Below are 27568 nucleotides of genomic sequence, written 5' to 3' on the forward strand. Positions count from 1 at the left end.
AGATGACAGAAACTGGAAAACTACATTTGTAATTTTGTAGGTGGCATCTGTGCAAAGCTCTAATCGGGTTTACCAGAGCAGACGCGGGCAAGGATAATAACCTGACTGACATGCAGTGACAAGGGAAAGAAACGGGAAGGTAAAAGAGACATTTTATTTCTGCTGTAAAGGACACAGCAAAGGTTAGGAAATGGCTACAAATGCAGCAGATTGGTGTGTGGGGAATGTGTGGTGACAGCCCTTGTATCAATCATGGGAAAGAGATGTTGGTTGATGAAAATATTTGACAGGGATGAACCCAAAGAGAGAAAAGGACAGGTATTGCTGTACAGAGTGGCTGTTGTGATGATGATGACGACAATGAGAATGATGATGATGATGATGGTGATGATGGTGATGATGGCGATGATGCTGATGCTGATGGTAATGATGACATAAAGATGATAGTGGTGATGGTGATGGTGATAATGATGCTAATCACAATCAGATGTTTACAATGGCAAGAAGAATGACAATGATAATGAAGGCATTACCGAATGTGATGATGCTTATATCTATGATGATGTTGACAAAATATGACAATGATAAGGATGACAGCATAGGTATTGATGATAACAAATACAAAGGTAATTATGTTTTTGAAGATAATGACAATTATTGTCATAGAGTCAATGATGGTGAAGTTAATGGTAGTTATGATTATAATTGTGGTTTCGGTGATGACAGAAGTACTTATGTTTATGATGATAATGCTTCCTCTATAGTTTTTGTTGTCTGACTATGTATGATTCTGATATGTTATGCAGGCTCAGTTTACACCAAGAATATAAGCCAGTGTAAAGTTGAATTTTGAATAATTAAAAGCATGTTGGTGACAACTTTCAAGTTTATCCGTTATCCATCTCACTTTACCATTTTTCTTCTGCAGTAAGTGATTTCTGGAAGTAAGAGCATGGCTTTGCATAGCACACTATGGTCTGCTCACAATACCATGAGGACTTGCTAAAGTTCTTCCTTATACAGTTATATTACATCATGAATATTCGATTGCTCCGAACAGTTTGAAGAAGAGGCCATTTTTAGCGCTGACTAATCGTCATTATGCCGGCTTGTGTGCATGACATCAGCGGCGTTACAGAGCAACGAACTCAAAGCTAGAAGGAGTTTCGGGTGTTATCTTATCTACTATCAAGTGCACTGCACTGTGCACCATTTGTACATGTGGAGACATCCAAAGTTACCTATGCCAACAATGCTCAACCACATTCATCTAACTCATTCATGTGAGCTCTGCAATGGTACTGTCTGTGGGTCTGCAGCTGCCAGTATTCAGTCGCTCGCATCGCTGCAATTATTGATGCCATACCATGCCGGCTTATCACAAATTGAATGGGGATGAATGAATTAATGCCTGTCATGCACTTCTAGAGCGACCGTCTAGTATGTTTCAAGCAAATGAACATTCTTCAAATTGGTACAACATTCCAGCTGCTCAGTAACAAAACAAGATTTAATTGCTGCAGTATTGGGAACAAAGGAAATCACCACCATTATTGATACCCAAATTACCACCAAATAATAGAAATTGAGGTGGGAATGTGAGAATTTTAACCTTTTTTTAAATTGTGATATGCCATATCAACATCTTTACCCTAATACCTACATTTTCTTCCTGTTCTTACATTTCACTGATACGTTTTTTAAAATTTTTGTTGTTGTTGTTTTTTTTTTTTTTGTGTGTGTGTATGTGTGATTTTCATCAGAGTGTATTTCTGCTGCTGAGGTCAGGTTAATAATTTCCCTGTAGGATTACTAAAAGACTGATCTCAATGAGCCCTTGCTCCTCCTACCTTGGTACAAGTATGAAATAATAATGGGAGAACTTGCCATTCTGAGGGAAGTGATAAAGCAGAATGCTGACCTCAAAAGAAATACATGGGTCTGAAGAAGACCCCCTCATATGGCGAATAATGAAACTTTTCATAATACCTCTCTGAGTGCTGCGTCCTTAGCCTCCTGCAAGTCTGCGTTCCTGATTTTGAGGGCAGTGACCTCCTGCTCCAACTTGTTGATTGTCTGGTGGAGGGTGTCCTTCTCTCTGGGAAATCAGAAGTAATTGAAGTGAACTGCAATCAAAATGACTCACATCAGAATGGCATTGCCATGCCGACCGCTTCAATAACATGAAAACTCGGGAGTAATTTATGTTTGTACCTCATTATTGATGAACTGCATAACATAAGCTAATATGTGCGTGTCCACATGTACAGAATCAAAAGATTCTGACAGTGTCATAAAAGTGGCAATATTCTTTAAGTTACAGGGCAAATTGATACATCTTGTCACCTTTTCCATCTACACATTGTATACTACTTATATCAGAGCATCCAGAACAATACTATCTGAGAGGAAAACTAACAGAAAAATAAAATGTTGCTGGGATTTTTTCACCTTCTCAATTCAAGCTTGTGACATACACACACCATACTTGCCAATGTTTTCATTTGAGAAAGTGGTAGAATCCATGCTGCCTATGCAAGCAGCCGTATTACAGCTATAGCTTGAAATCTCTCAAAAGCGGTAGTCTACCACCAAATGCGGTAGAGTTGGCAAGTATGCACACACACACACATTCAGATTACTTGGCAAAAAGGAAGAAAAACAAGTAGATTTAACAGCCATCAATGTCACTGAATCCTCCCCATAAAACAACAACACTGAAAAACTGAGGCAGAGCACAATTAGCGCAATAAAGCAGGTGCAAACTCAGCCAAGTGGTGAGATTGAGTTATTTACATTCAAATGATATATACAATACTTATCCTGTACACACACACACACACACACACACACAAAACATACATACAGGAGCACGCATGCACATACACATTACTCACAGAGAGCATAAGGAAGAGAAAGAGAGAAGGGGAACAAAAGACATAATTCATCACTAGATGAATAATCCATCTTTCATGAAAGGCTCAACAATAAATGACAATAGCCAACAAGCAAGCTTTCAGAATGGATCATTATCTATAAAACATTCCTGCCTGTATAGCAGAGTTCAAATGAACAATGAAGATCACATTCCAAGAGCCAATTCTTTTTTTTTTCTCTAAATTTTCATTTCATCACAGAAGTGTCAATTCTAAGAAATACATTAAAAAAAGACTCTACATTGAAAAACTCCATTTTTAACCCACAACTGACAAAGTAACCTCTTCACTACCTGTTAATCCTTCCTGATAATTTGCCACAGGCATCTTTACACATATGGGAATGTGGCTTGGCAGTACTTGAATGCCTTAGACTTGTTGTTAGTGTTGTTTTTAAGACAATACTTCTTTCAGAAGACAAATGTTGCCTTTGAGTGATTGTAGTGAGCAAGTGGCACACTCTTCTGACAGTCCTCTACCCCTTGGTCATATGGGTGTATTTTTAGACGAAGGAAAAGAAATCTGTGCCAAGATTTGAGGTCTTGCAAGGGCAGTTACAGGATGGGGGGGGGGGGAGGGGTTGTATCTCAGCATCACTCATGAATGTGCTGGAACAATGTACTTCCGTCTTTTCAATTGCATACCAAACATAACAGTAGCGAATCCTCTAGCACTGATGCTAATCATTTGGACACTTTCTGTACTTAAGATAAGACATGTATCACAACGTGGCTATATTCATGAATGGCATACTGACATTTTCGTGAATTGCCAATTGTACATGTTAGTGTGGCTGCTTTACAGTCAGTATTGTGTGATGGATCTGTATTCAAGTTGATATCCCTGTTACCATGGTAATGTGTGATAATTTGCAGAGCTGGACAAAACTTGCTGTGATTGAATATATGTCTTGCCTAGGTGCAGATAGGCAATAAAGGACTATTCCACCTTCGGATGGGCTGAGATACTTGGTCTGTCTGGTGGGAATCTAATAGTAAATAACAGATTTTGGTTTTGTAGAGCCTGTACCATACCCCCTCCCCCCCCCCCAAAAAAAAAAAAAAAAAACAAAAAAACAAAACAAAACAAAACAAAACAAAGACAACAACAACAACAAACAAACAAACAAACAAACAAACAAAACAAAAACAAAACAAAAAACAAAACAGAAATGACTATATTCTACCAGAAATGGACAATACTAGGTTGCCTCTTGTAATATGTCATGAAATTGATGTTGTTTTAGTTCATCAAGTGTCAATACACACATGTCAACCTTGTTGTAGGGAGACACTTTCAGAGATCTACAAACAGAGTTAATAGAGTTAATAAACATTGCACAGACATTTTAGCTTGCATGTCTTATTCTCACAGAAACACACAAACTGTTGCACCCAGACATACATACATATGCACTCAAATACACACAGAGATACACAAAAGCACATACAGTACAACATAGTGTTCTTCACGACCAACAACTTCTGTATACACTCTATTTTGTGACGTGGCAGATGGTGAGAGCCCAATTTTGTAAAAAGAATAGATGGGGCCCTTCAAATGCTAATATGTATGTGTCTAAATACGTAGCCACTATTGTAGTCCTTCACATATGGGGGAAGGTTTCAATTTGAGGTACCTAGAGCTACAACTGTATCTCCTAAAACCATCATCAATGAAAGAGCGATAACAACAAAGGAAAGATGTTGTTTTTCTACAATGCAGTTTGATGTGAATGAATCACGCCTACAATAATAATTGAAATACCTTTCACTTCCTCAAGGAAGCATAAATATACACATCAATTTTTTTTTCATGTGTGCTGCTCATCAAATCAATATGTCATCTTATTCAGTTGCAGTAGGGGTGGATGAGGGGGAGTAAGTTTATTTGATACTCAGACGTGAGGTACACACTATTGTGTGTGAGTGTGTATCAGTCAGGCAATGAATGCCTATGCTGGCAAGAAGCACCAACCTTGACAGAAAGAAATAACGGATAGCTATGCCCTAAGAAGAGAATGTACCAATTATTGCTCCTTTGCAACAATTTTTAATGCTGCTTTCATGTAACATGTCTCTAACTAGAGAACCATCATAGCACAGGATGGTCCACGTGTGTTTTTGCTTATGTTGGGTGGGGGTATGATAGCATGATCTCTAAGCCTAGTTACTGTCCTCTTTACGTCACCCTGCTCTGTGATTCAAATGTGAGTTGCCACTGCTTCCTTTAGAAGGAAACAGTGTTCCTTAGTAATTAGGTGATTCGAGTATCCTCTCGGATCACCTTCTGTATCTGTATGGATTCTTTGTTCTTGGTTCTTCTTCTTCTTCTTCTTCTTTCTTTATTTCTGGACAAAAGTTGTGTATTGATTAGCTCAGAAAGTGTTCTTCCTATCAATTTCAAACTTATACCATATATGTATCATGTCCCAAAGACGACGGGTCTAATAAAATCATAGTGATTAGTCGACCGTGACGTCACTATGACGTCATTATATGAAAACACATTCTCAATCATATCTCATCAATGGAATAGATTTTTCAGTGAAATTTACGTCACATATATTTCAAGTTATGCGCATTCTACTCATATTCTTAGAATTCATATTTTCTCTTAAAACGTGCGCGTATGCGCGCGTTGAAATATTTGTATGCTCAAATAGAGCTCAAATTTTTTTGCACACGTTTCAGGCCATTTGGAGCATTTTTTGAAAAATTGAAAAAACATACTTCATTCTGTATCTTCGTTAGTGTATACGGAATTTGGTACCAAAGATGGCAGACCTGACTCCATTTTCTAAATGAGAATCCAAACATCACACGGCCAATGTCAATGAACACAGATGAAACCTGTATGGTCATGCCTAATGGGATCAGGACTCAAATCATTGATTTTCGAATACATCGGATCACCTATAATTTGTCAACTTGATGACAAATTCCAAGTCTAGTTCAATGTTGCCATTGCACACACACACACACACATAAAGAACTCTGCTAGCTAGATTGGTAAACATGTACTTACTGACGTTCAACTTGGACTGTCTTGGAGGCCTCATCCAGTTTCATTTGCAGCATGAAAGCCCTCTGTTCAGCTTTCTCCTCCGAGGGTGAAGGCATGTCCTTCTTGCTCCTCCTGCTCGGGCTGTCCCTGTCCCTCGAGCTGTGGGATGACCCACTCTGGCTCCCCCTCCGGCTGGACAGGTCCAGGCCTCCCAGGAGACCTCCATTGGGCAGTTCCCCTTCCCACATTGGTGAGGTCTGGATCTCCATGGGTCTACACATCGGGAGGTCAGTCTGGCTCATGGTGTCACACAGGGTCACCTCCGGTGGGGGCTCTTGGACAATGTTCTGTGATTGCATGATCTGTGACACAAAGTCCACGTTTGGCCGGGCGGCAGTCAGGTCACGTGGCAATTGCATCACACCCACATCCCGTTCCGGCTGCTCGTTGGTGTTGTTGATCTCCAGGTGAGGACCATCCACATCACCCTTGAGCTCCTTGACTGTCGTTCGCAGCTGATCGTTATCCGAGAGTAGTCCGTGTTTCTCCCGCTTTAGAGAGATGCATTCCTTCATGGTTGCTTCCAGTTTGAGCCTCAGTTGCCTCACTTCCTCCCGTGCTTTGTTGCGCTCTGCGCGCACCTTGCCCCACTTCTCTCGCCAGTTGGCCGTGCAGTCCGACCACCATCGCATTGTTTTTTCCATCTGCGCTGCCCGCGCCCGCGCCTCCTCCAATTCCCTCAATCGCATCTCTTCTTTGTCCTCAAGGTGATTGTCGAATGCATGAGTGGGCGTGGCACTCCTGCTGCTGTCACTCCCTGTGCCATACCCTAGGCTGTGAATCCTGGTGGCACCAACATGGGTGACATCCCCTGCCCGGGGAGGACCTCCAGACATGAGTTTAATGTCCAAGGGATGAGGCACTGTTTCGCTGGAGTCCATCACCATCGGCGCTTTGAGCGGCCTTGGGGCATGGATGTGTGAACTACTGTGGATGGGCCCCGAAGATGCATGCTGAATCGGGGGCGGTGGCTCGGCAATGCTGAGTTCATTGTTGGCGTGGATGTTTCCCAGGCTGTGTGCCTTCACAGAACGCCCAAGCTTGGGGCTGCTCATCGGTTGTCCTCTCAAGGGATTGGGAGGAGTCCTGCTCCTCTCCCGTCCCATCTTGGGGCTACCCGGAGCGTGAACCTTGGTCCCCATCTTGGGGGATCCATTCATTCGGCTCATGATCGTACGTCTTAACCAAATTCACTGAATCACTCAGAAATGCCAACTCAAGTCTTCAAAAGTTACTAAAGATTCCACATTGTCGGCGCAGGATCTCACCTACATTCACGCTGCTTGCTGCCCTACAACGCAGGGACACAAGGATGGTTTTACTTGCTTAAGAGTCAACGTCACATGTGGCAGTAACCCCAAACAGCGAGCTGCGACATCATCCCCTCGTTGGTGGAAGGCGAGAGAGTGGAGCTCCTTGACACGTTGCACCTGCCGACAGTTGCTGCAGAGTGATTAAGATCCAGCCTGGACCAGGGAGAGGAAAAAAAAGACAGAGGGAAAATAGAGACAGGAAACCATGAATAAATCTTGCTTGGCTCTGACTCAAACCTTCGTTTTACCTCATGGGAAAAAAAAAAAGCTGAGCACTGGGGGAAGGGATGGGGGTGGGGTTACAGCTCTTTATCAAACTCCCTGACCCATGTTCCTCAATATGCTTTTTCTGTCATGCTATGTGTATCTGTGTGTCTTGTCCTGAAAGTATCACAAGATGATACTGGAAATATCTCAAGATGGTGACGAAAATCCAGCAACGATTTTAATAGACTCCATTTCTTAACATATCTTTCTTTTTTGGGGGGGAGGGGGGTTCTTATCTTTTGGACCTATCTCGCTTTCTTTCAAACACTTTATCCAAAAGTTTATGATGGCTAGAAATGAAAAGTATGAAGCATGCAACACAAAAATGGTTACATAACTCAAACACTGACCTATGACTTCAAATTTTGCACAATACAAATTTCTGAAAGCTCAAATGAGGAGTGAAAAATGATTAATTATCCAAGAGCTAAAAATAATTGTGGAACATACAGTGTGGACATCAACACATAGCATGAGTCTCTGACACTCTACTTCTGCAGCTCCAATTATGACAGGATTGTATATTTCAAAAATATGACATGTTGATAGTAGAGGATTTTGCATGAAAAGAAATGTACACTATATATCTTCATTTCTCCAATCAAAGCAGACTATAAAGGTTAGTTTTACCAAGATTTCAATCAGTGACGATCATATCATTTTGCAAAGCACAGAAATACTCATTGTCTATAAAGTCTGGTGTGCTGGGCAGATACAGACTACTACTGTGATGGTGTAAAAATCACATGACCATCCTGCTATTTCGAGGCCTCCTCAATCCTGTACCATATTAGACGACTGACTTGAATTATTCAAACTGTCCTTGCCAGGATTTGGGACAAAATAAACATTCTTGAGTCATTAAAAAAAAAATCAACAAAATGCACTACAATCGCAGAGTGCTTCTTTACATTTTGGCTGTGATTCTTCAAGATTAGTTTTATTGTCTTGCTTCTTTTTTATCCCTTCAGAATTACCGGTACTGAAACAATTATGATCATATTCATATTTATCACTATCATCATTACAATTTTCATAGTCATAGTTACTATTCTTCTTTATGTAATCATCTTCTCATTAGTTTACCTCAAAAATATCAGCAAAGTGTTGATCTTTATTTGGAAGCAATACTGAGGAGAGGATTTTAGGCAAGACAGGGCAAGTTCCCATTTTAAAAAGCTAACACATGATTATGATATCAGCAAGTTTTGTCCAGCAGGCTTGCTTGGGAAGATCTGTCCTGCAAAGAGATTAGGCTCTACCACTGCAAAGGGATTATGCTCTACCACCGCAAATCTCAACGAAAATAAGTGTGAAATACGTAACATGGGAACAGGCTGCTCTAACCTCAAGAGGCATGTTTCTATAACGAGACCAGATTTTTCACTAGCGGGTCACTCTCCATTAAGGCTGACCTTCCCTGGATAGGGAACACGCAGGTGTGGGGGAGTCACTAGGCCGTTTAGTCAGCGAACAATTGCTGACCGCCTAAGCTCTCCTCGCTACAGGTGCTATGCTCGTGAGGTGACATTGCGCAGCAGGTGGGGGAGGGAGGGAGTGCGAGGATTGGAGAGGTTTGAGTTGTGGGAGATAGTTATTTCAGAAATAGACTGGTTTGCTAATGTCTTAAGATTCACAGGTGATTCTGACTCGGATGTCTAATGATGGGCTATTTACGGAACACATGCCTCCAACTTTAGATTCTATTGCGGGAGTCAGAATTCCTGACTACACGTTTGTCACACCCAGAGAAAAACATAGGAGAGCTTTGTTTATTTTATGTTCTTTTTCTTTCTTTCTGTTAGGTTGATGGGGATAATTGTTGTGAAGGAGGTGAGCAGAGAATTTGAATAGCTTTGCAAAATGGCCAATCAATTATGACCATGAGATAGCTTTACTCTATCCTTGCTATTCTTTACCTGCGCTGAAATATCTCTCTTCGATGTGCCAAGTGAATATTAAGTCATCTTCTCACTGTTAATAGACAAAGAAGCAATTTTCTTCTTTTTCCGCACATATCCTTTGCAAAGGCCTTCTATTATGTTTTATTTCCGTTCACATTTTCCAAGAGCTAGGTGAATAAATAGAGTATTTCCATCAAGCAATGAATACAACAGGTGGCAGCTCGACATGAAATAAGTTTGTCAGTTGGTACTTACAAGGACAAGCGAGTACATGATTGTGACATCATAAACCTACTCAAAATGCATGTATGCATTTGTAACAGCTACAGTGAATGGAGTCCTACAATAGTTCTCTGTTAATTGTTATTTGGATTAATTTTACACTGAAAATGGCCACTGAGGAAGTGATTATCTGCTTTTAATCAAATGAGCAAAAGTCTGGGGGACTTACAGTTGTATAAGACCCCTCTGAAGGGCTATGCAAAGAGGATAAAGCCAACTACTGCTAACAGACTTGATTAATGGAAGATTCAATATTGTGGTCTTTGATTTATCCGCTAAACTGCAACAGCTCCCCAAACTGAAAAACATGATTGCAAATTCCACCTCTTCTGTAATCCTGCTTTACGCACTGTTCAAGGAAAAGGTACCTTATAAAACAAAGACGTACAACATAACGGACGTTAAAGTACATCATAAGCCACAAACTCATGGAAAACATGCATGACTTCGTACATAAACTATCAGCCCAATATGAGCCAGTGAGTAATTCAACATCATGCCCTATAAAAGGAAATGCAGAGCAGCAGTCTTGAACACATGACCTGTGGCATTTGATTCCTCATACATTTCAAAAAGAAAAGCCAATGATCTCACAGTTTTTTTCACTTGACACCATTCAATCCATGTTTCAGCACCACGATGCATTGCATAAACGACAGTTTGTTCTTGGACATCAGCTTAACAAATTAGAAAATCCCACAAAATAATTTCTAGGCAATAATGATAATGATAATAATATTATAACAGTAATTATGATAATTGTAAGTATAATGATAATGATAACAATAATAAGAATCATTATTATTATCATTATCATCTTAATTATCTTTTTCAATGTTAGTCCAACATTTTCATTTCTAAATGATCACTACTTAAAATCTAACTATAACACAAATATCTCCTTTTATTCATCTTGGTGAAATACTTCACAAGATATATGTTGTGGATTGTATTAGATGACTTTGATTATGAGATGACAAGCATCTAAGTTATTTCCCTGTAGCATTACCAAAAATCAGTTTTGAGATGTACGGACGGTCACCCCTCTTATCACCTACATGTACTGCCCCTCAATTATGCAAAAGAAATCACTAGCCAATGGATTGATTCCAGTGAAGTATTTCCATCACACAGTCAAACAATAAAACTGAAGATGAATTGTGAGATGTGTTACCTGCAGGCTATAAAGAGCATTCATTTGCACTCATATCATCGAAGGATGTCTGCTAATCTGAGGGGCTTTGTGGTCTGGCAGGCAAGGAAGTGAATCTCTTAGCCGCAATCAATCCAGAAGATTATGTAAAGGATACTAGAGGGAATCCCAGAGAAACCATGATTGGACATTTCTCGCATGTCAAAGGGAACAGCTGATACCAATATCCTCCTGGCCGGGATCTCGATTTGTGGAGCCCCAGATCTCGTGTGGCATTGGTACACCAGAAAAGTGAAGGAAGCCATCCAGATTCAACTCAATGAAGGCAACATCAACAAAGGTGTAGTCAATGAGTTCACTGAATCGTGAATGCACTGTATTAGCCCTTTGACGCAAGAAACAATCATCCATCGCCACCAACATCGCAGCAGACATCACTGCTGAGATCCCACCTCAAACATCTGTGACGGAGTTGCATAACCAGACTGTCAACCAGTGGGCACAGAATGGCGCACTACCTGAACTGCCCCAGGAAGTAAAGAGCTGGCAACTAGGCCCGCAACACCTTATAACTTTGCATTTCGTGCATGCACTGATGTGTCTCATTGTACCTGACAAACTCTCAGCAGCAGCGAGTGAAACGTTGTACGTCAAATATATGATTTCTTCCAGACAAACGATTACCTCAACCCCAGCGCCATGAGTCCAATGATGTTTGTGATATTAACGATTCTCCAGAATAGTGTCTCCCTTAACAAAAACACAATGTACACAGTCTTCTCGGTGTAAAAATGCCAAATTTGTCTTGAAAAAGGATAATATTTACTAATTTCTTATTTCAGTACCAGACTGGGGCTTCAACCAATATCAAATCTCTATTCAGGAAATGCTATGCACAGGAGATATAAATTCAAAGCCTTTAAACAATCTCACCCTATATTAGAAAAGGAAACGTTCCCCATATCAAAGAATGAAATAAAACCAAACTTCACAAGATGGTGCACTACAATCAAAGCATGTTTGAGTAATCACCGAGAAAGAAATAGAATGGTAATTTAATACCACCTAACAAATGACATGTAAAGTGCTCCTTTAAGACCACTTAAATTGGAAATTAAGACAGGTGGTGCCAGTTGAAGTAGGCTATGCATGGTTGAAGTTATACAGCACTCATTTCAAGTCCTGGACATTGAAGTAAACTGAATCAGGGAGGTTTCCTCTCACCTCCCTGGCTAAATGGAGCGTTGCCTGTTGCACGTAATACATGGAAAATTTCTATGTGATCTTTCTGTTAGATAAACAGGTGTATAGTAATGATTGTATGTACAACCATTAAATCAGAATCAACAACCTTGGAAATGATAGATCTGTAATTTCTCCTCATGAATGTTTTGATGATACTGTTCAGCATCACTGACATCTCAGCATGCATTTGGGATGTCTATCGATGACTGCAAACAATGCACATACTAGACGCTTTTTGAGCCTTTAACATTACACTGAGTTTCCTATCATAGTCATCATATATATGCACAGATTCCCTCAAAAGCATCATGACAGCCACCCATTGTTGCAGCTTTTCATGTCACTTGTTCTACTTTCCCCATCCCTGAAGAAAAAAAAAATGAACCAGACAACACTACATATTTTGCCGTGCGATGCATGTAAGCTCGTGACTCATACAAAGCATTAAAAATCTGATTCAATTTACTATGCATGCCTCTGACACACAGTAGTGTATTCAAGCCCATTTCTAAAGCGAAATATCTACAATTTCTCATCTAGCCCATGACAGACAGTCGTCAGAGCTGGAGCAGTCAATTTGGTCAAATATTCCTCCACTGCTGTTTCTCTCTCCAAATCTCTTTTCATTTCTATCTCTACACTAATTTCAACTAATAGTTATCTTCTGTTTACGCCATATATTTCGTGGGGGGGGGGGGTTTATTTCCATAAATTTTACGAGCTATGCGCAATTTTAAAACAGAGAAATACTAACTCTGATCCTGACATGAATGCAACTTGCATGTTTACATTTCTCTGTCCACTGTTGTACTCCATGATCGAAAATTTGACCACTCATGAAATTGTTGGAAAGTCCTGATTCATGATAAATAAGATCGTAAAATGTGTGGCGTGTACAGTATATCATCGAGGCATTTAAACTTCTGTGGATTCATCTGTCTCAACCCGTTGAGGACAAGTCCTGAGTATACTCGGGCAGGTGTCTATGGGAAATGTGTGTTGTACAAGATCAGTCCATCCTCAACGGGTTAACAAAGAATCACGTTTTTATGATGTGATGCTGCGTCTTTTTACTTTCATTTTTAGATTCATTGACTGTATTTCATGAGGCATAATGAAAACTTCTCTCTCATTAAACCTTTATAGATCATCATTCACATGACTGCATAATAACCAATCATCTCCCAGTACATGATTATGTTAGCCTGTAGACCATTTGATATACCAGTAGGTAACTATGTGAACTAGTGTAATGATAGGTCATTCAAGCACATGGCACTATGCTGTGTGGCAGGAAGTGTGAAAGCTGCTGCCTGTTGGAGGAGAGTAAAGGTGAATGTGGGGTGTTATGGGTTAAGAAGGGGGTATTCTTGCAAAACAGAGGACTATGACGTGGGGTAATGTGCAAAGAAGATGACGATGGAAGAGAGACTGTTCATCAATGCAGGCTATTTCTCAAATAGTGTTTGGGTCATGTGCCAAGCAGACCAATGAAATCTTCCCCCGTTGCCCGCACGTTTTCCCCTGCCCACATGCAACTCCTCATCACTAAGGCATAACTTATTGCTGTTGGTCGTATAAACACTGCGCAACCTGTGTCTCTGATAAAGAATATGACTCGATGAATTTTGTGATGACAGCCACAGGATGCTAATAAGTCCTCATAATTCACATCACCTAAAAGAATAAAAAAGAAAGGAGAACAAAAAGGCAATGAATTGTTGACAGTATTTCTTCTCATCTCTTTCCCAGACACCAAGGAATGCCACATTTAATTTGTTCCTTTCTCTTTCCGATTCACGACACGAGCCCCACGATGTCATCCATGAGAAGGCAGTCATTAATTTCCACCAAGAAAAAGGGTGACGCATCTCACTTCTTCAGTCGCAGCGAGACGATTTACAGTGGTGACGGTGAACCGGGCGATTCCCGCCACGATCGTGTAATTAATACCAGATGTGCTATGCTCTCATCACCACCACCCGTACATCGCCATGGCGATCATGTGTTGCCCGGCGTCAGCATCCAGGATCAATTAGGAGCATGAATAACGGCGGTAGAGGGCAAGGGGTTAATGTCTCTCGCAGGGGAAGTGGCTGCGTTCACGAATTCACAAGAAAAATATGATTCACTTCTGCAATGGATCCTTTCACGGAGGCAGCATTTCGAAGATTGGATGCTGCGCTTCATTGAACCAGTCAGCACGTGAATGTCATTTCTCTAAACGTGAAAAACTAAGATGCAGGAAGCACACACATGTATACATTGATATTGCATTCAAACGTGAAAATTACACACATATTATCAGATACACTACAGCTGCACTATCCTCAAACTTGCTTAATTATTTGTAATTGCAATTACAAGCCTACACAAATGCACACATACACATTTATACCAAAAACAAAAACAAAAAAAGCCAATTTACTCAGAAAGGAACAAAAGAAGTATTTCACATTTTGTCAGATTAGTCAGTGTGTTACCAGTAGCAATATGTTGCACTTTCTGCTAGTCCCAATAAGAACACTACACAACTTCATCAAGATGAAACCATCATGTATGTTAGGACCGCTGGGAAATACTAGCACTGATTTTTACGGTATTCATCTCAGAAAAGAGGCCAGTATGAGGCAAAAAATAGGAAAGAAAATTTTGGAAGAAAAACAGTGAGAGAGAGAGAGAGACAGACAAACAGAAGGAGAGAGAGAAAGATGAGAGGAGGGGGAGAGAGAGAAAAAAAAGGAGCGAGGAAAAAAAAATAGAAAGTTACTTTCTACCTAAGATGTGAAGCCACAGGGAGTGCATCTGTGTACTTAGATGATATGGCTGAATCACCAGGGAAGAGCCTGTCGTGTCAAGTGTCAGCAGTGCCCAGCGTATGCTCCATGAAGTGTATGTACTGTATGCTGCTAGGATGCTTCTGTTGTTGACATTGTTTTCATTGTTGTGATGCAGTGTTAGTAAGTTTATTTGTTTTGGGTCTTTACACAGCCATCATTTTAATCGAGACAGGTGCTACTTAATACTTTAATCAGCATAATGCTAAAATTAAGCATCTACCCTACATCTATAGACTTAAAGCTCTCTTCCCCATCTCCTAATCCCCCTTCCTCCTACCCCTTTATCTCTGTCCCCCCCCCCCCCAAAAAAAAAGGCTCACATACTCACTCTCTCTCTCACACACAGGTATGCACACATACAGACAAAGCAGCTGGACTGAACTAATGCTCATGACGAAGTGGTCTCCAGACCCCATGACCATAAAAGTAAAGTCCAGTGGTTTCTAACCAATAGACCAGCAAGAATATAAATCATCTACGCATAAGAGGTACTCAGGAGTCTCCCCTTGCTCCCTTCACTGGCAAATTGTATTAGTCATCAACAGTATCCTGTCAATCAAGCTGGGAAAATAATTGTATCTGCATGGCTATGTCAGCAGAGAAGGCAAAGCAAAACAAAACATCTGTCTTATCAAATCAGGCTAACTGTCAGGCAATTTACCACTTTAGCTCCGACAGATTGAAATTCAGAGAAAAAATTAGCACACATTTGAAACATAGCAGTAGAGCCCTATGCGCTCAATAATCTACAACCTACACATATATAGGTTTTAGATCTCATTTCTGGAAAATAAGCAAGGGGGGGGGGGAGGAAGAACTTGAGTATGGTCTAACATAGGATTAACAAATTGATTATCATTCGAACAACTCTAAAATTGGCTTTCATGAAATGCATTTATGATGAAGATTTTGAGAAGACTATGGTACCTCACAAGTTAAGCTGCCAGAATCCTGCTGCCTGCTGCCCACAGAAACTGAAACATGCTGTCATGCAGTGTAATTTACCAACCTTTCAATGAAGGGAGGCCTATCATGTAGTGCACTTGCTCAGTGGAAATGTTTTAAAAGAATGGCAAATACGGCTAATACATGTTCATTAACATAGATAATCCTGAAATTTTCTTTCTTTTAAGAAACATGCAGTCACCATTTTAAAACATTATGACTTGACTGCAAGCCAGCAATTTCTCATTAAATTCATAGTATATATCTGGCGGCAAAAGAATCTTCCATCAAAGCATGCCTTATGCTGAAACAAGATGCATTATATAATTCAGCTACAGATGTGGACTCTTACAGGTCAATCGACTTGAGAATTCAGTGGTATATATTATTTTTACAAACCAACCATCCCATTACAAAGTCTGAAAAGTTGTGCGGTGAGGTAGAATTATGAATAAAAATATGTAATTATGAATAAAGATAAGTAAGCTTCACAAGCATTTATTTGTTTAAACACATTGCTGAGGAAAATTCACAATTGCTGACTTTTCCTTCCTGTGATATCAGGAAAGATATCCCACAAGAAAGAAAAATTGTAAAGTACAAACACAGCATGATGGTTAGTAGTGTCACCACATTTCCTGATGTAAATCATCCCCACATGAGCAGAGTTTACAGAGAAAATTAAAAAGGAAACATGAGTCATTCTACATCTCTTCAAATGTGCCTCCATGTCTTACTGTGTCTCTGAGGATGCCACAATGGCTCATAAAAGATAAATATATCCATGATATATTCTTTTTTCTTGTCGATGGTGTCTCCTCACAGTGACATGCAAACTATGATTTCTTGTAGCAGTTTCGACAAACTCAAGCTTTACATTTAAGTAGACACGTTGATCACAATCTCAGGGGTTGGCTCATACATTGTCATGGCACACAAATAGCATAAATATGCTCAAGAGAACAATGAATGCAGAATGTATCGTCATGGCGAGGAGACATATGGAAACATTTTACAGAAGAGGGCAAGTCATGTGTCATATGTCTGTGCAGGTAAAATTCATATTGTTGTGTGATACACTTGGACTGTAATGTAGTAAAATTAAGTGGAAATTTGCTGCAAACACCAAAAAGAACAGGCACATTTAGAGATCGCCAACTACATGTATAAGTTCACGGGAACAATGGTAAAAATCACAAGCACTGTAGTCATCCCGGGCCCCGTTTTATCAAAAGATAAGCGATTTTAAATTCCCTTACCACACAGGCTGCCATAGACTTATGATAGACATCAATTAATTATAACTCTTCATGAAACAGGGCCCTGATGTCCTTGCACACTTCCTACTGCTATTCTATATTATAATGATTAATTGCTTACTAAAACTATTCTGAGTGCCATCTTGTTGAGGGTATGTTACTCCCAATGTTTACTTATCAAGTTAGAGGTAGATGTGGCTAGAATGGGCCATGAGTGTTTTGTTTCCATACTTGAGATAATTAACCTATTATCTATCAATTTACTGAGTAACAAGCACTGTGATGCAATCATGTTCTTGACTTGTCAGCTGAAGGTCCTGAATCTAAATCCCACAAAATGCTCAACACAGCCTTGAAGACAAAATGTTTCACCCACAATGTCCCTCTTCATCTGAGTGTTTCAATGTGTATCTGGCAATACGATGGAGATGATAATGGAAGGCCATTTTGAAGAAAAGTGTGAACTTTGAAGAGGCTGTCCAGGGCAACTACTGTACCAGTAATGCCATTAAGCCATGCTCCTTTCTGGTAACAGACTGTGATCAAGAGTTGTAGTTAATATGTTGCTCTAAATCATTCATTGAAAATGCAATCCCCACAGACTGTGGTTCACGGGGACAAGAGAAAATGTCACAATCTTACTACAAATTGCATCATTTCAGTTACAAAATAGACACACAATTTAGAGTATGTGGGACTATGACAACAGTGTGAACTTGTTCATATTGGGAAACAAGTAAGGCAAATGACTCAACTCTCTCAAGCCAAAATATCAACTTACTGTAACATACAAACTGCCATAGTTTGCTTTTAAGTCTTTCAGTGACCTCAACTATTCAGGAACAAAATGAAAGGTATAATAGCCATAATATGCAAACTATTCCTGATGGTCTACATTTGTGCCATGTCTATGCCTAAAATTCTTCACTGGCACAAAACCAGGAGCCACCACCTGTTTTACAGTCACCCACATCTTAGTGCCTTTTGTGTCACAGCTGTTGATAAGAACCTAGACTACCTGTGATATCAGTCTCAATGATGACTGATTGATTGCACACATTGTTTTGGTGAGTGAAATGTGACTACAAAAATACAGTTTACTTCTTCCCTGTTTTAGTGCACAAAAAGAAAGAAAGAAAGGAAGAAAGGAAGAAAGAAGAATTAGCATCTACTTGTATCTGTTGATGATTTCATCCATAGGAACCCTGAAGATGGTATACACAGGGCTGCACACTGGCGCCGGTCCGACGGTCAAAGACCAGTAAAAGTCACTGTCGGACCGGTAACTTTTCAGGAAATCCACAAGTTACCGGTCCGACATGACCAGTAAAAAAAAAAAAAAAAAAAAAAAAACATGGTGGGGTCAGTAGAAAGAAAAAGAGCAGCATCGATCAGGGAGAAACAGAATGCAAGATATCGCACTGTTCAACAAGTTTTACGCAAGTTTTCGTTTATGTCTACCGGTGCAATTTGTACAGTAAACGGGATTAGTTTTGAGCACTAGCAGTCGACCAGTTATCGGAGTCGCGCTAGCTTGCGCATTTGGCGCTGCTCACGTACTGCATGCAATGCAATACATGCAAAGCATGTACAGTGTAACTGCTTTTCGATTGCTTGCGATCGGCGGTCATGCCAGACAAGAAGCATTGATAGAAGCGCACGCATTTCTGGGTCATTTTACTCATGATTTTTAACGCAAGATCGATCCGATCCCGGCTTCGCTGCAGCGTGGCAGTTATGTTAGAACTAATATACTAGTGTCGATTTTTAGAAAAAGTAAAAACACATTCGATATTCAGCGATACAGTAAATGGATCTGATTGCGTTTATTTTCATTTTACACAGTCATTTCACAAATGAATATTTTCATTCGCTCAGAATGGTCTCATAATGAAGATAGGCGCAAAAAAGGATCACGAAATCGGCCCTTCCGTGAACTTTTTAAGAACGCATGCACAAAATGTGAAGAGATAATACTAGGGAGAAAAAAAAATCATGAAATCATGGCAGTCCCGCTTACATATTTGAGGTAGAAATCGTCCCAAAAAGGATCATGAATTCGACCGGCCGCGTCGTATCTTTCAAAAGCTTATGATGTACGAAATGCGAAGAGATTATAGAGGAGAAAAAAAAATAAAGGAAACAGTTTGGTGAGTGCATCATAAAAGATTACAGCCGAATAACAATTCATGAAATCAACGCAATCCCGTTGAAATTTGAGGAAATAATAGGCGCAAAAAGGATCTTGAATTCAGTCCTGCATGCCGTGTTGTTCATCAAAAACGCATGCACAAATGCGACGAGATTGTCGGGAGAAAAATAAAAAACACATTTTTACCCTTCTGGTGCGTGCATTACAAAAGATTACATCCGAAGTAATTCATGAAATCGCCACAATCCCGCTGATATTTGCAGGTAGAAATAGGCGCAAAAAGGATTGTGAATTCGGCCGTGTCGTATACCTTTTAAGAACGCATGTACGAAATGGGAAAAGATTAGCGGGAGAAAAATAAAGGACACATTTTCACCCCTTTTGGCGATTGAATCATATAGATTACAGCCGAATAGTAATTCATGAAAATTTGGCAATCCCGTTGGAATTTGAGTAAACAATAATAGCCGCAAAAAGAATATCAAATTCGGCCCTGCATGCAATGTATAATTTTGAAAACGCATGCACAAATGCGAAGAAATTATCGGGAGAAAAATAAAGAACGTATTTTCAACCCTTCTGGTGAATGTATCACAAAAGATAACAGCCGAAATAATTAATGACATATCGCAATCCCGCTGATATTTGATGCAGAAATAGGTGCTAAAAGGATCGTGAATTTGGACGTGACGTATAGGCATGTACGCAATGCGAAGTGATTATTGGGTGAAAAATAAGGACACATTTTCAACCCCTTTTGGCCCGTGCATCATAAAGATTACAGCCGAATAATAATTCATGAAATCATCGCAATCCCGTTGAAGTTTGAGGAAACAATAGGCGCAAAAAGAATCATGATTTTTGGCCGTGTCGTATATCTTTTAAGAACGCATTTACGAAATGCGAAGAGTTTATCCGGGAAAAATAAAGGACACATTTTCAACCCATTTTGGCGCGTTATCATAAAAGATTACAGCCGAAGTTATTCATAAAATCATCGCAATCCTGCTGATATTTGAGGTAGAAATAGGCGCAAAAAGGATCGTGAATTCCGCCGTGTCGTATACCTTTCAAGAACGCATGTACGGAATGCGAAGAGATTATGGGGAGAAAAATAAAGATCGCATTTTCAACCATTCTAGCCGGTGCGTGCATCACAAAAAGTTACATCCGAAGTAATTCATGAAATCGCCACAATTCCGCTGATATTTGAGGTAGAAATAGGCGCAAAAAGTATCATGAATTCGGCTGTGTGGAACATCTTTAAGAACGCACTTACGAAATTCGAAGAGTTTATCGGGAAAAAGTAAAGGACACATTTTCAACCCATTTTGGCGCGTGCATCATAAAAGATTACAGCCGAAGTAATTTATGAAATCGTCACAATCCCGCTGATTATTTGATGTAGAAATAGGCGCAAAAAGTATCATGAATTCGGCCATGTGGTGCATCAAAGAACGCACTTACGAAATTCGAAGAGTTTATCGGGAAAAAATAAAGGACACATTTTCAACCTCTTTTGGCGCTTGCATCAGAAAATATTACAGCCGAAGTAATTTATGAAATCGTCACAATCCCGCTAATATTTGAGGTGGAAATAGGCGCAAAAAGTATCATGAATTCGGCCATGTGGTGCATCTTTTTAAGAACGCACTTACGAAATTCGAAGAGTTTATCGAGAAAAAATAAAGGACACATCTTCAACCCATTTTGGCCCGTTATCATAAAAGATTACAGCCAAAGTTATTTATGAAATCGTCACAATCTCGCTGATTATATGAGGTAGAAATAGGCACAAAAAGTATCATGAATTCGGCCATGTGGTGCATCTTTTTAAGAACACACTTACGAAATTCGAAGAGTTTATCGGGAAAAAATAAAAGACACATTTTCAACCTCTTTTGGCGCTTGCATCAGAAAATATTACAGCCGAAGTAATTTATGAAATCGTCACAATCCCGCTAATATTTGAGGTGGAAATAGGTGCAAAAAGTATCATGAATTCGGCCATGTGGTGCATCTTTTTAAGAACGCACTTACGAAATTCGAAGAGTTTATCGGGAAAAAATGAAGGACACATTTTCAACCCATTTTGGCGCGTTATCATAAAAGATTACAGCCGAAGTAATTTATGAAATCGTCACAATCCCGCTAATATTTGAGGTGGAAATGGGCGCAAAAAGGACGCATGCACAAATGCGAATAGATTATCGGGAGAAAAATAAAGAACTCCTTGGCGCGCGTACATCAGAAAATTTCACAGCTAAAATAATTCATTAAATCATCGCAATCCAACTGACCACCAAGAGCAGGTTACGCAGCAAGTTCGTGCGCCGATGTTTAGAAAGAGTCACAAACGTATTTGATACAATCTAATTTTGTTCATTATCATTTTACACTGTAATTCACAAACAAACATTCTAGTTTTTCCTATCTTTTTTTTTTAATTTCTTGTGCAATAGATAATGCAAGTTAAAAAAAAAAAATATCAATCTGTAAAATGTACATGGGTGGGGGGGGGGGGTACGTCCATAGAAAACAAGAAAATAAGTTTATTTTTAGGTTGTCGTTGTTGACCGGTAAATTTTCTGTTCAGACCGGTAAAAAATGTTAAAACGGGGCATTTACCGGTCCGACAGAGACAGGTTGGACCGGCAGAAAAAATGGGTTAGTGTGCAGCCCTGGTTTACAGAATACCAAAGGCTTGCCTGACCTGGCAGCATATAGTGCATGCCATATAAATTCATGCAACATGAATGTATAAATCACAATGGACCAGCCTCATAATGTTGCTTTATCAATACACTGTAATCTTATTGCAAAATACGCAAAGGCCATCAAAAGCTTGCCAAAGGTTTGACAGATTACAAGCTACTGAAGACCAGCTTACGCAATATCATCTTCAGAAGAAATCAAAAGAAAGACGAATGATATCAGCTCATAATTGGGTACATAATAGACTAAAGGCGCCAAGCCTTCTTTTGAAATTCAAACATGATAGATTTTTAAAGTTTTTCAGTTGCTCATGTTTTCACACAATGGTGATACAGGCCACATGCAGGTTAGATTAGGAAACTACAGGTGTAACTGACTCACCAATCTTCCCTACTTTCATACAAGTATTTAGAGAGAAATATATATCTTTTGCATCAAATCATTCTCGAGTTGAATGACTAGGGATTGGAGACTTTCACAGGATAAAATAGTAAATGAGCTCTTGACCAAAAATAATTCTAACATTTCCATGCAGAAATAAACTGGAAGGTTGTCAGGCCATGACACCATTACCACAGCAAATTTGCATGTATTGTGACTGATGTTACTGTTACACAATACACATAAAAACATGAGATTCCACACCTTTTGTCCGCCCATTTTCATTAAAACCTTCACTGTTCTGTTTGGCAATTGATTATCACTATCACCTTTTTCAATTTCATTAAATATGGGAGTACAGTAGAGTCCTCAAACGGCAGTAGCTAAAATCAAGGAAATTCTCAAAAGTAAACTTGGTCACAGTGCAGCCAGGTTTGACACACTGGACATTGGGCTTGCTAAAAAGGAGGGCTTGAAGCTTTAAGATAATGACTTCCGATAGGCTCACTTATCCACGGCTAGCTATCCCGTAATACGTCAACTCTCTGGACAATACACAACACCTCACTGGACCCAATTGTTACGCATCGGATCAACGATATCACGTTCTCCGGCCGATCCCCAGGAGGACCGGGGACGGCAATGATGCATAGTGGGCGGCTGTCAGAGTGTCATTACCCCTGGAAATGGAGAGAAGCGCAAACAATCCTCTCACTCATTATTAGAAAGCATCATTTGCTTTTCCCATTGTACCAAAAAAGGGGGAAATTGACACACAGTGGGGGAGGAGGGGTGGGGAGGGAGAGGAAAAAATGATTGGAAGCAAAGAGTCACGGTAAACACAGAATGAGTCACTACGTAAACATTTAGTCTGGAGTAGCTGCGGTGTCATTCTATGAAAAAAAAAAAAAATGTTTCCATAGAATGAAATGACCATGTGATGCCTGCAGTGCCTGAACATTTTCTGAGTTCACAGAGTACTATCTGTTCAGGTTAATGGCAAACTACTCTGTGATTAGCTGACTGCAGTAGTAGTGCTGATTGAAGATGTGATTCTATTTTCTTTTTGTTTCCTGTTTCCTCTCAGACTGCTGCTAATTCATAGCATTTCACTTAAGGGGAATATATACTTTTTTTCCTGGAAAATTTGTTCACCTACCATGTATTCTTTGATTAGCCTTGGCATTCACACTGTGTTTACTCTTACATACTGTATGACAAAGAGGATATATGAGGAATAAACACACAAGTGAGCTTATGACGTATCACTCCTAAACTTCAGTGGTATTGAAAGTTACAGCTTATCTTCAAAAGAGAGAGAGAAAAAAAAATGATCTCCTTTTATTTCATCATCATCCCTATTTTTATCTCCATAAAATAATATATTCAACCAAATCTTCCCTGTCAAATGTCAACATAATCTTAATGCTAAATATGATCCTCTTATAGGAATTTGGTAGGCCTACAGTTCTGTCCCTGACTGAGGCTTAATCCATCAATGAAAGAAAGATCCAGGCACCAAATTTGATATGTGATCACGAGAAGCACCTTTTATAGAACTCACCATCAATTTCTATGAACCCTGGTAAAAAAAAAAGAAAAAAAAAGTGAGTTTTCATCCACATTTTTCACATTGGATCCATAATTTTAAAAGTAAGAAGACCACAAAGAAGGAGAAAGTTTAACTCAATGAAAATTTTCACTTAATGTTGTACATAGTTATTTTCCTTGTAGCTAGAATGCTCACACAAATTAAATAAAGTTTCATTCTAATTTGGCAAAAAGTTAAAAAACAAGAAAAGAAAATTAAGCCATTTAAAAGTTTAACTTGTTGTTGTTGATGATGATGATGATGAACAGCATTTACATGGCACCATTTGTCTATAAAGAACATTAAAAAGCACACCATTTTACAATATGTCACACATAATGCACAAAGTGGCTGGAAAGTACAGGTGTTTTGTTCAGATTTGAAGGTATCAAGGTATCAAGGTTGTTCACTTTAAAGAAACATGATTGGTTTATATATAGTGTATGTAAATGGGATGAGGAAATGGTATTGCCTTGCAAGCCTCCTGTTACTTTGTCCGCTGTGCTCCATTTTCAGTCAATTGTCTCATGACACTCATCCCACTTAGAATAAAAGTCACAATCACTGAAATCACTCTCAATCGCAGTAATTTATTTAATAGCTCATCCCCTTTATACAAGTCATCTAAATCACTTTAAAAATCACTCCTCATGTACAATAACTTCCAAAATACAATTTCTTTTGTGTGAATTGATAAGAAACAAAAACATCATCGATGTGTAAAGCATTAAGTTACCATTTTACTTGATATGCAATTAGTGACTGATATAACTGGCATAAAACAAATGAAATTTTAGAATGATATTAGCTTTCTTGTTAGAATGATATTAGCTTTCTTGTAATTGTTTATTTCAAGGATATTTTAACTAAATACTTTGTTTATTTGATGCTATAGATACATGTACCATTGTACATTAAAGACAAATTGAACATGGTGTGAAGTTTTACTTTAAGATTAAAGAAAATATTGAAGATGGGCTTTGGAGGAATTAACAATGCCTCCTCACTAATTCTTCACCAGACTCCAGGTATACTGTGGGAAGACCTGAGCACACCAGACATCGATTAATAAGTAATCCACCAGCCAGAAAGAGAAAAAGGGAGAGTAGGCTAAGACCGGCTCCTCCTGATGAGAGAGGCAAGAGATGATGGAGATGTTTGCTCTGTCGGTTGGCACGGAGACGAAGAGAAGGGATTAAAGGAGGACATCCTCTGGATTCCCATCTCATCCAAACTGATAAGGCAAGACTGTACAATGTTACAAACAACACCACTGGTACACAAATTGGAAAACACCACAAGGACGTACATGTATGAAGGACAGTGGTCTCAACCAGCATCCATGAGCAAGCTCAAGAGATAAACATACTGTACACAAGACACATAAAATTGTACATTGTTCATGTTCTGGAAATGTTTGTCTCTGGACAATATAAAGCCACATACTTCACTGAGTTGATCACACAGCGGAAATACATACAATTGTACTATACAAAGTTCCAAACTCTTGATTTAAAACAAAAACAAAAATAAGCCAAACAAAATGACACAAACAAATACAACCCTCGGTGTAACAGCCATGATATTCAGCATCCCAAATAAATGTTAATTGGCTCACTGCATTTTCAGTCACAGACTTTTCTCCTTGTAGCATTGATCTTCATCTCTTAGAAGCATAAATGAGAAAAGGGGAACAAAAAACAAGACATTTTCTAGATCAATTACGACTGTTTTCACACTGGTCAAAAAACGTAGTTTGCAATGCTGAGTTACAATTACCATTGAAATTATGATTCAAATTATTTTCTGCTCACATGACTGCCAGGAAGGCTTCACAGATTCTGCAGTAGAGTGAGGAGGGGAAGTGTGGCTTCTTTCCGAGTTCCCATCAAACACTCTTGAGTGGTAATTAAGGAGGGCATGCTTTGATTGCAGTGTGAGCATTTGAGGAACATGCTTTTATTTGTTGTTGTTGTTGTTTTTTCAGGAATGGTCGAATAGCCACTGTAAACTCCACCCCCAAAACACGATATGAAAGTCAATCTGTTCACATGACTGTTTCGTTCCGTAATTCTGGCAAATCATGACTGAGAAACACAGGTCTCTGGACTGTCATTCGAAAAAAAAAAAAAAAAAATTGGTATTACAATTTAAATCACCTGCCGAGATTCCAGTTTGCACTCACACAGCAAAAATGCGTAATTTGAATCATGAATCTAGTGATGCCTCATCACGATCATGTTTCAAATTACGCACTCTCAGTACGTATGAAAGCACTCTAGGATGGAACCCGACATGTCTGGATGGTTCTGTGACTTGTTTAGCATGGTCGTATTCTCTAGTCTGCACCTTACACATGCCATGTGTGGCGTATATATATTTTTAATGTTTCATTCCACCTACGTAACCAAAACCCAGCAGAAACCTCAGCAGCCTAGCTTCCTTGACCTTGAAGTGCAGTGATTATAGCAATGAATGTGTTTGCAGACCTGCAGACTATTTTGGAATACACTGTAATTTAAAAAAAAAAAAGAAAAAAAAAAGGGAAGAGGAATGGATTTCTTTCATCAGCTCCGCATAGGATTCTCTATTCACTGGCACCATTAGTTCGACTCTGGTTCCAGCATGCACGTAAAGCCATAAGTATGGGAGATATGTGATACTTATTGAAATAATACAGGCTGACGATGACAGAAGTGCTGGCATTGGGTTTTTGGAGAGTTCAACTGGTGTAATTTCATGCGGCCTGCCCGTGTTCTTATGTTTGCAGACAGCATGGTGAGGTTACACTTGATGGCAGACTTATGAATAGTCCTTTCTGTGATCTTAATTTCTCAGAGGGCTCACTCAAAGTGTGTAGTTGGGCCATGACTTCTGTGTCAAACAATCAGTGGGTAGACCCAGGAGGCACATTGTCTGTTTGCTCAGATCTCCTGGGTATATTGTGCACTCTACAAAAGGGCACCGTTAGCTAGTCACAACACCACACATGTATGTACAGACTTCACACAGCTACAGTAGATCATAGGGGATAATGTATGTTCCATGCAGTTCATTATACATCCCGTAGATGCATAATATAAAGCATTTCATCTTTTGACCTGAAAATACTTCATGATACCCTTGGCAGTCATCTATTGGACTGAAACTCAGTTAACTATCCTATCCATATTCACAATGTTTTCTCACACTTCCACTTTGGTATAGAGTGATTAAGAGCTACTTTCATGAAGTCACAAGATAAACACACATATTCACTTAATCGTCATAAACAAGAGCTTTAAAGGGGAAGGCTTCAAGACATCAGCCTGAAGATAATTACTTCGATGAATCAAGTATACTAGCATAGCAAAGATTGGATTGATTAAACAAACATTTACATGTTTTAATACTATAATTGTAAACTGGTCTTCTCACCATATGAACTCTATTGGGGGGGGGGGGGGGGGGGGAGGGGGATGTTGGAATCCCCAAGCACGAGACCATTGCCTAGTGCTCCTGTACCACTGGATAACAAGT

The 27568-nt window shown here is 39.4% G+C and overlaps 1 protein-coding gene across 1 annotated transcript in view; it reads right to left on the bottom strand.

Annotated features, from left to right (window-relative positions):
* LOC140233035 (coiled-coil domain-containing protein 102A-like) overlaps positions 1-27568 on the bottom strand; it is a 62413-nt gene that overhangs the window by 24820 nt on the left and 10025 nt on the right. The window contains exons 2-3 of the mRNA XM_072313143.1: positions 5964-7468; positions 1990-2098 (exon numbers count right to left, since the gene is read on the bottom strand). Coding sequence (XP_072169244.1) covers positions 1990-2098; positions 5964-7171 — 1317 coding nt within the window. The 5' untranslated portion in view covers positions 7172-7468. The remainder of the gene's footprint in view (positions 1-1989; positions 2099-5963; positions 7469-27568) is intronic.

The sequence above is a fragment of the Diadema setosum genome, chromosome 9 (genome assembly GCF_964275005.1).
Source record: "Diadema setosum chromosome 9, eeDiaSeto1, whole genome shotgun sequence".
Taxonomy (NCBI): Eukaryota; Metazoa; Echinodermata; class Echinoidea; order Diadematoida; family Diadematidae; genus Diadema; species Diadema setosum.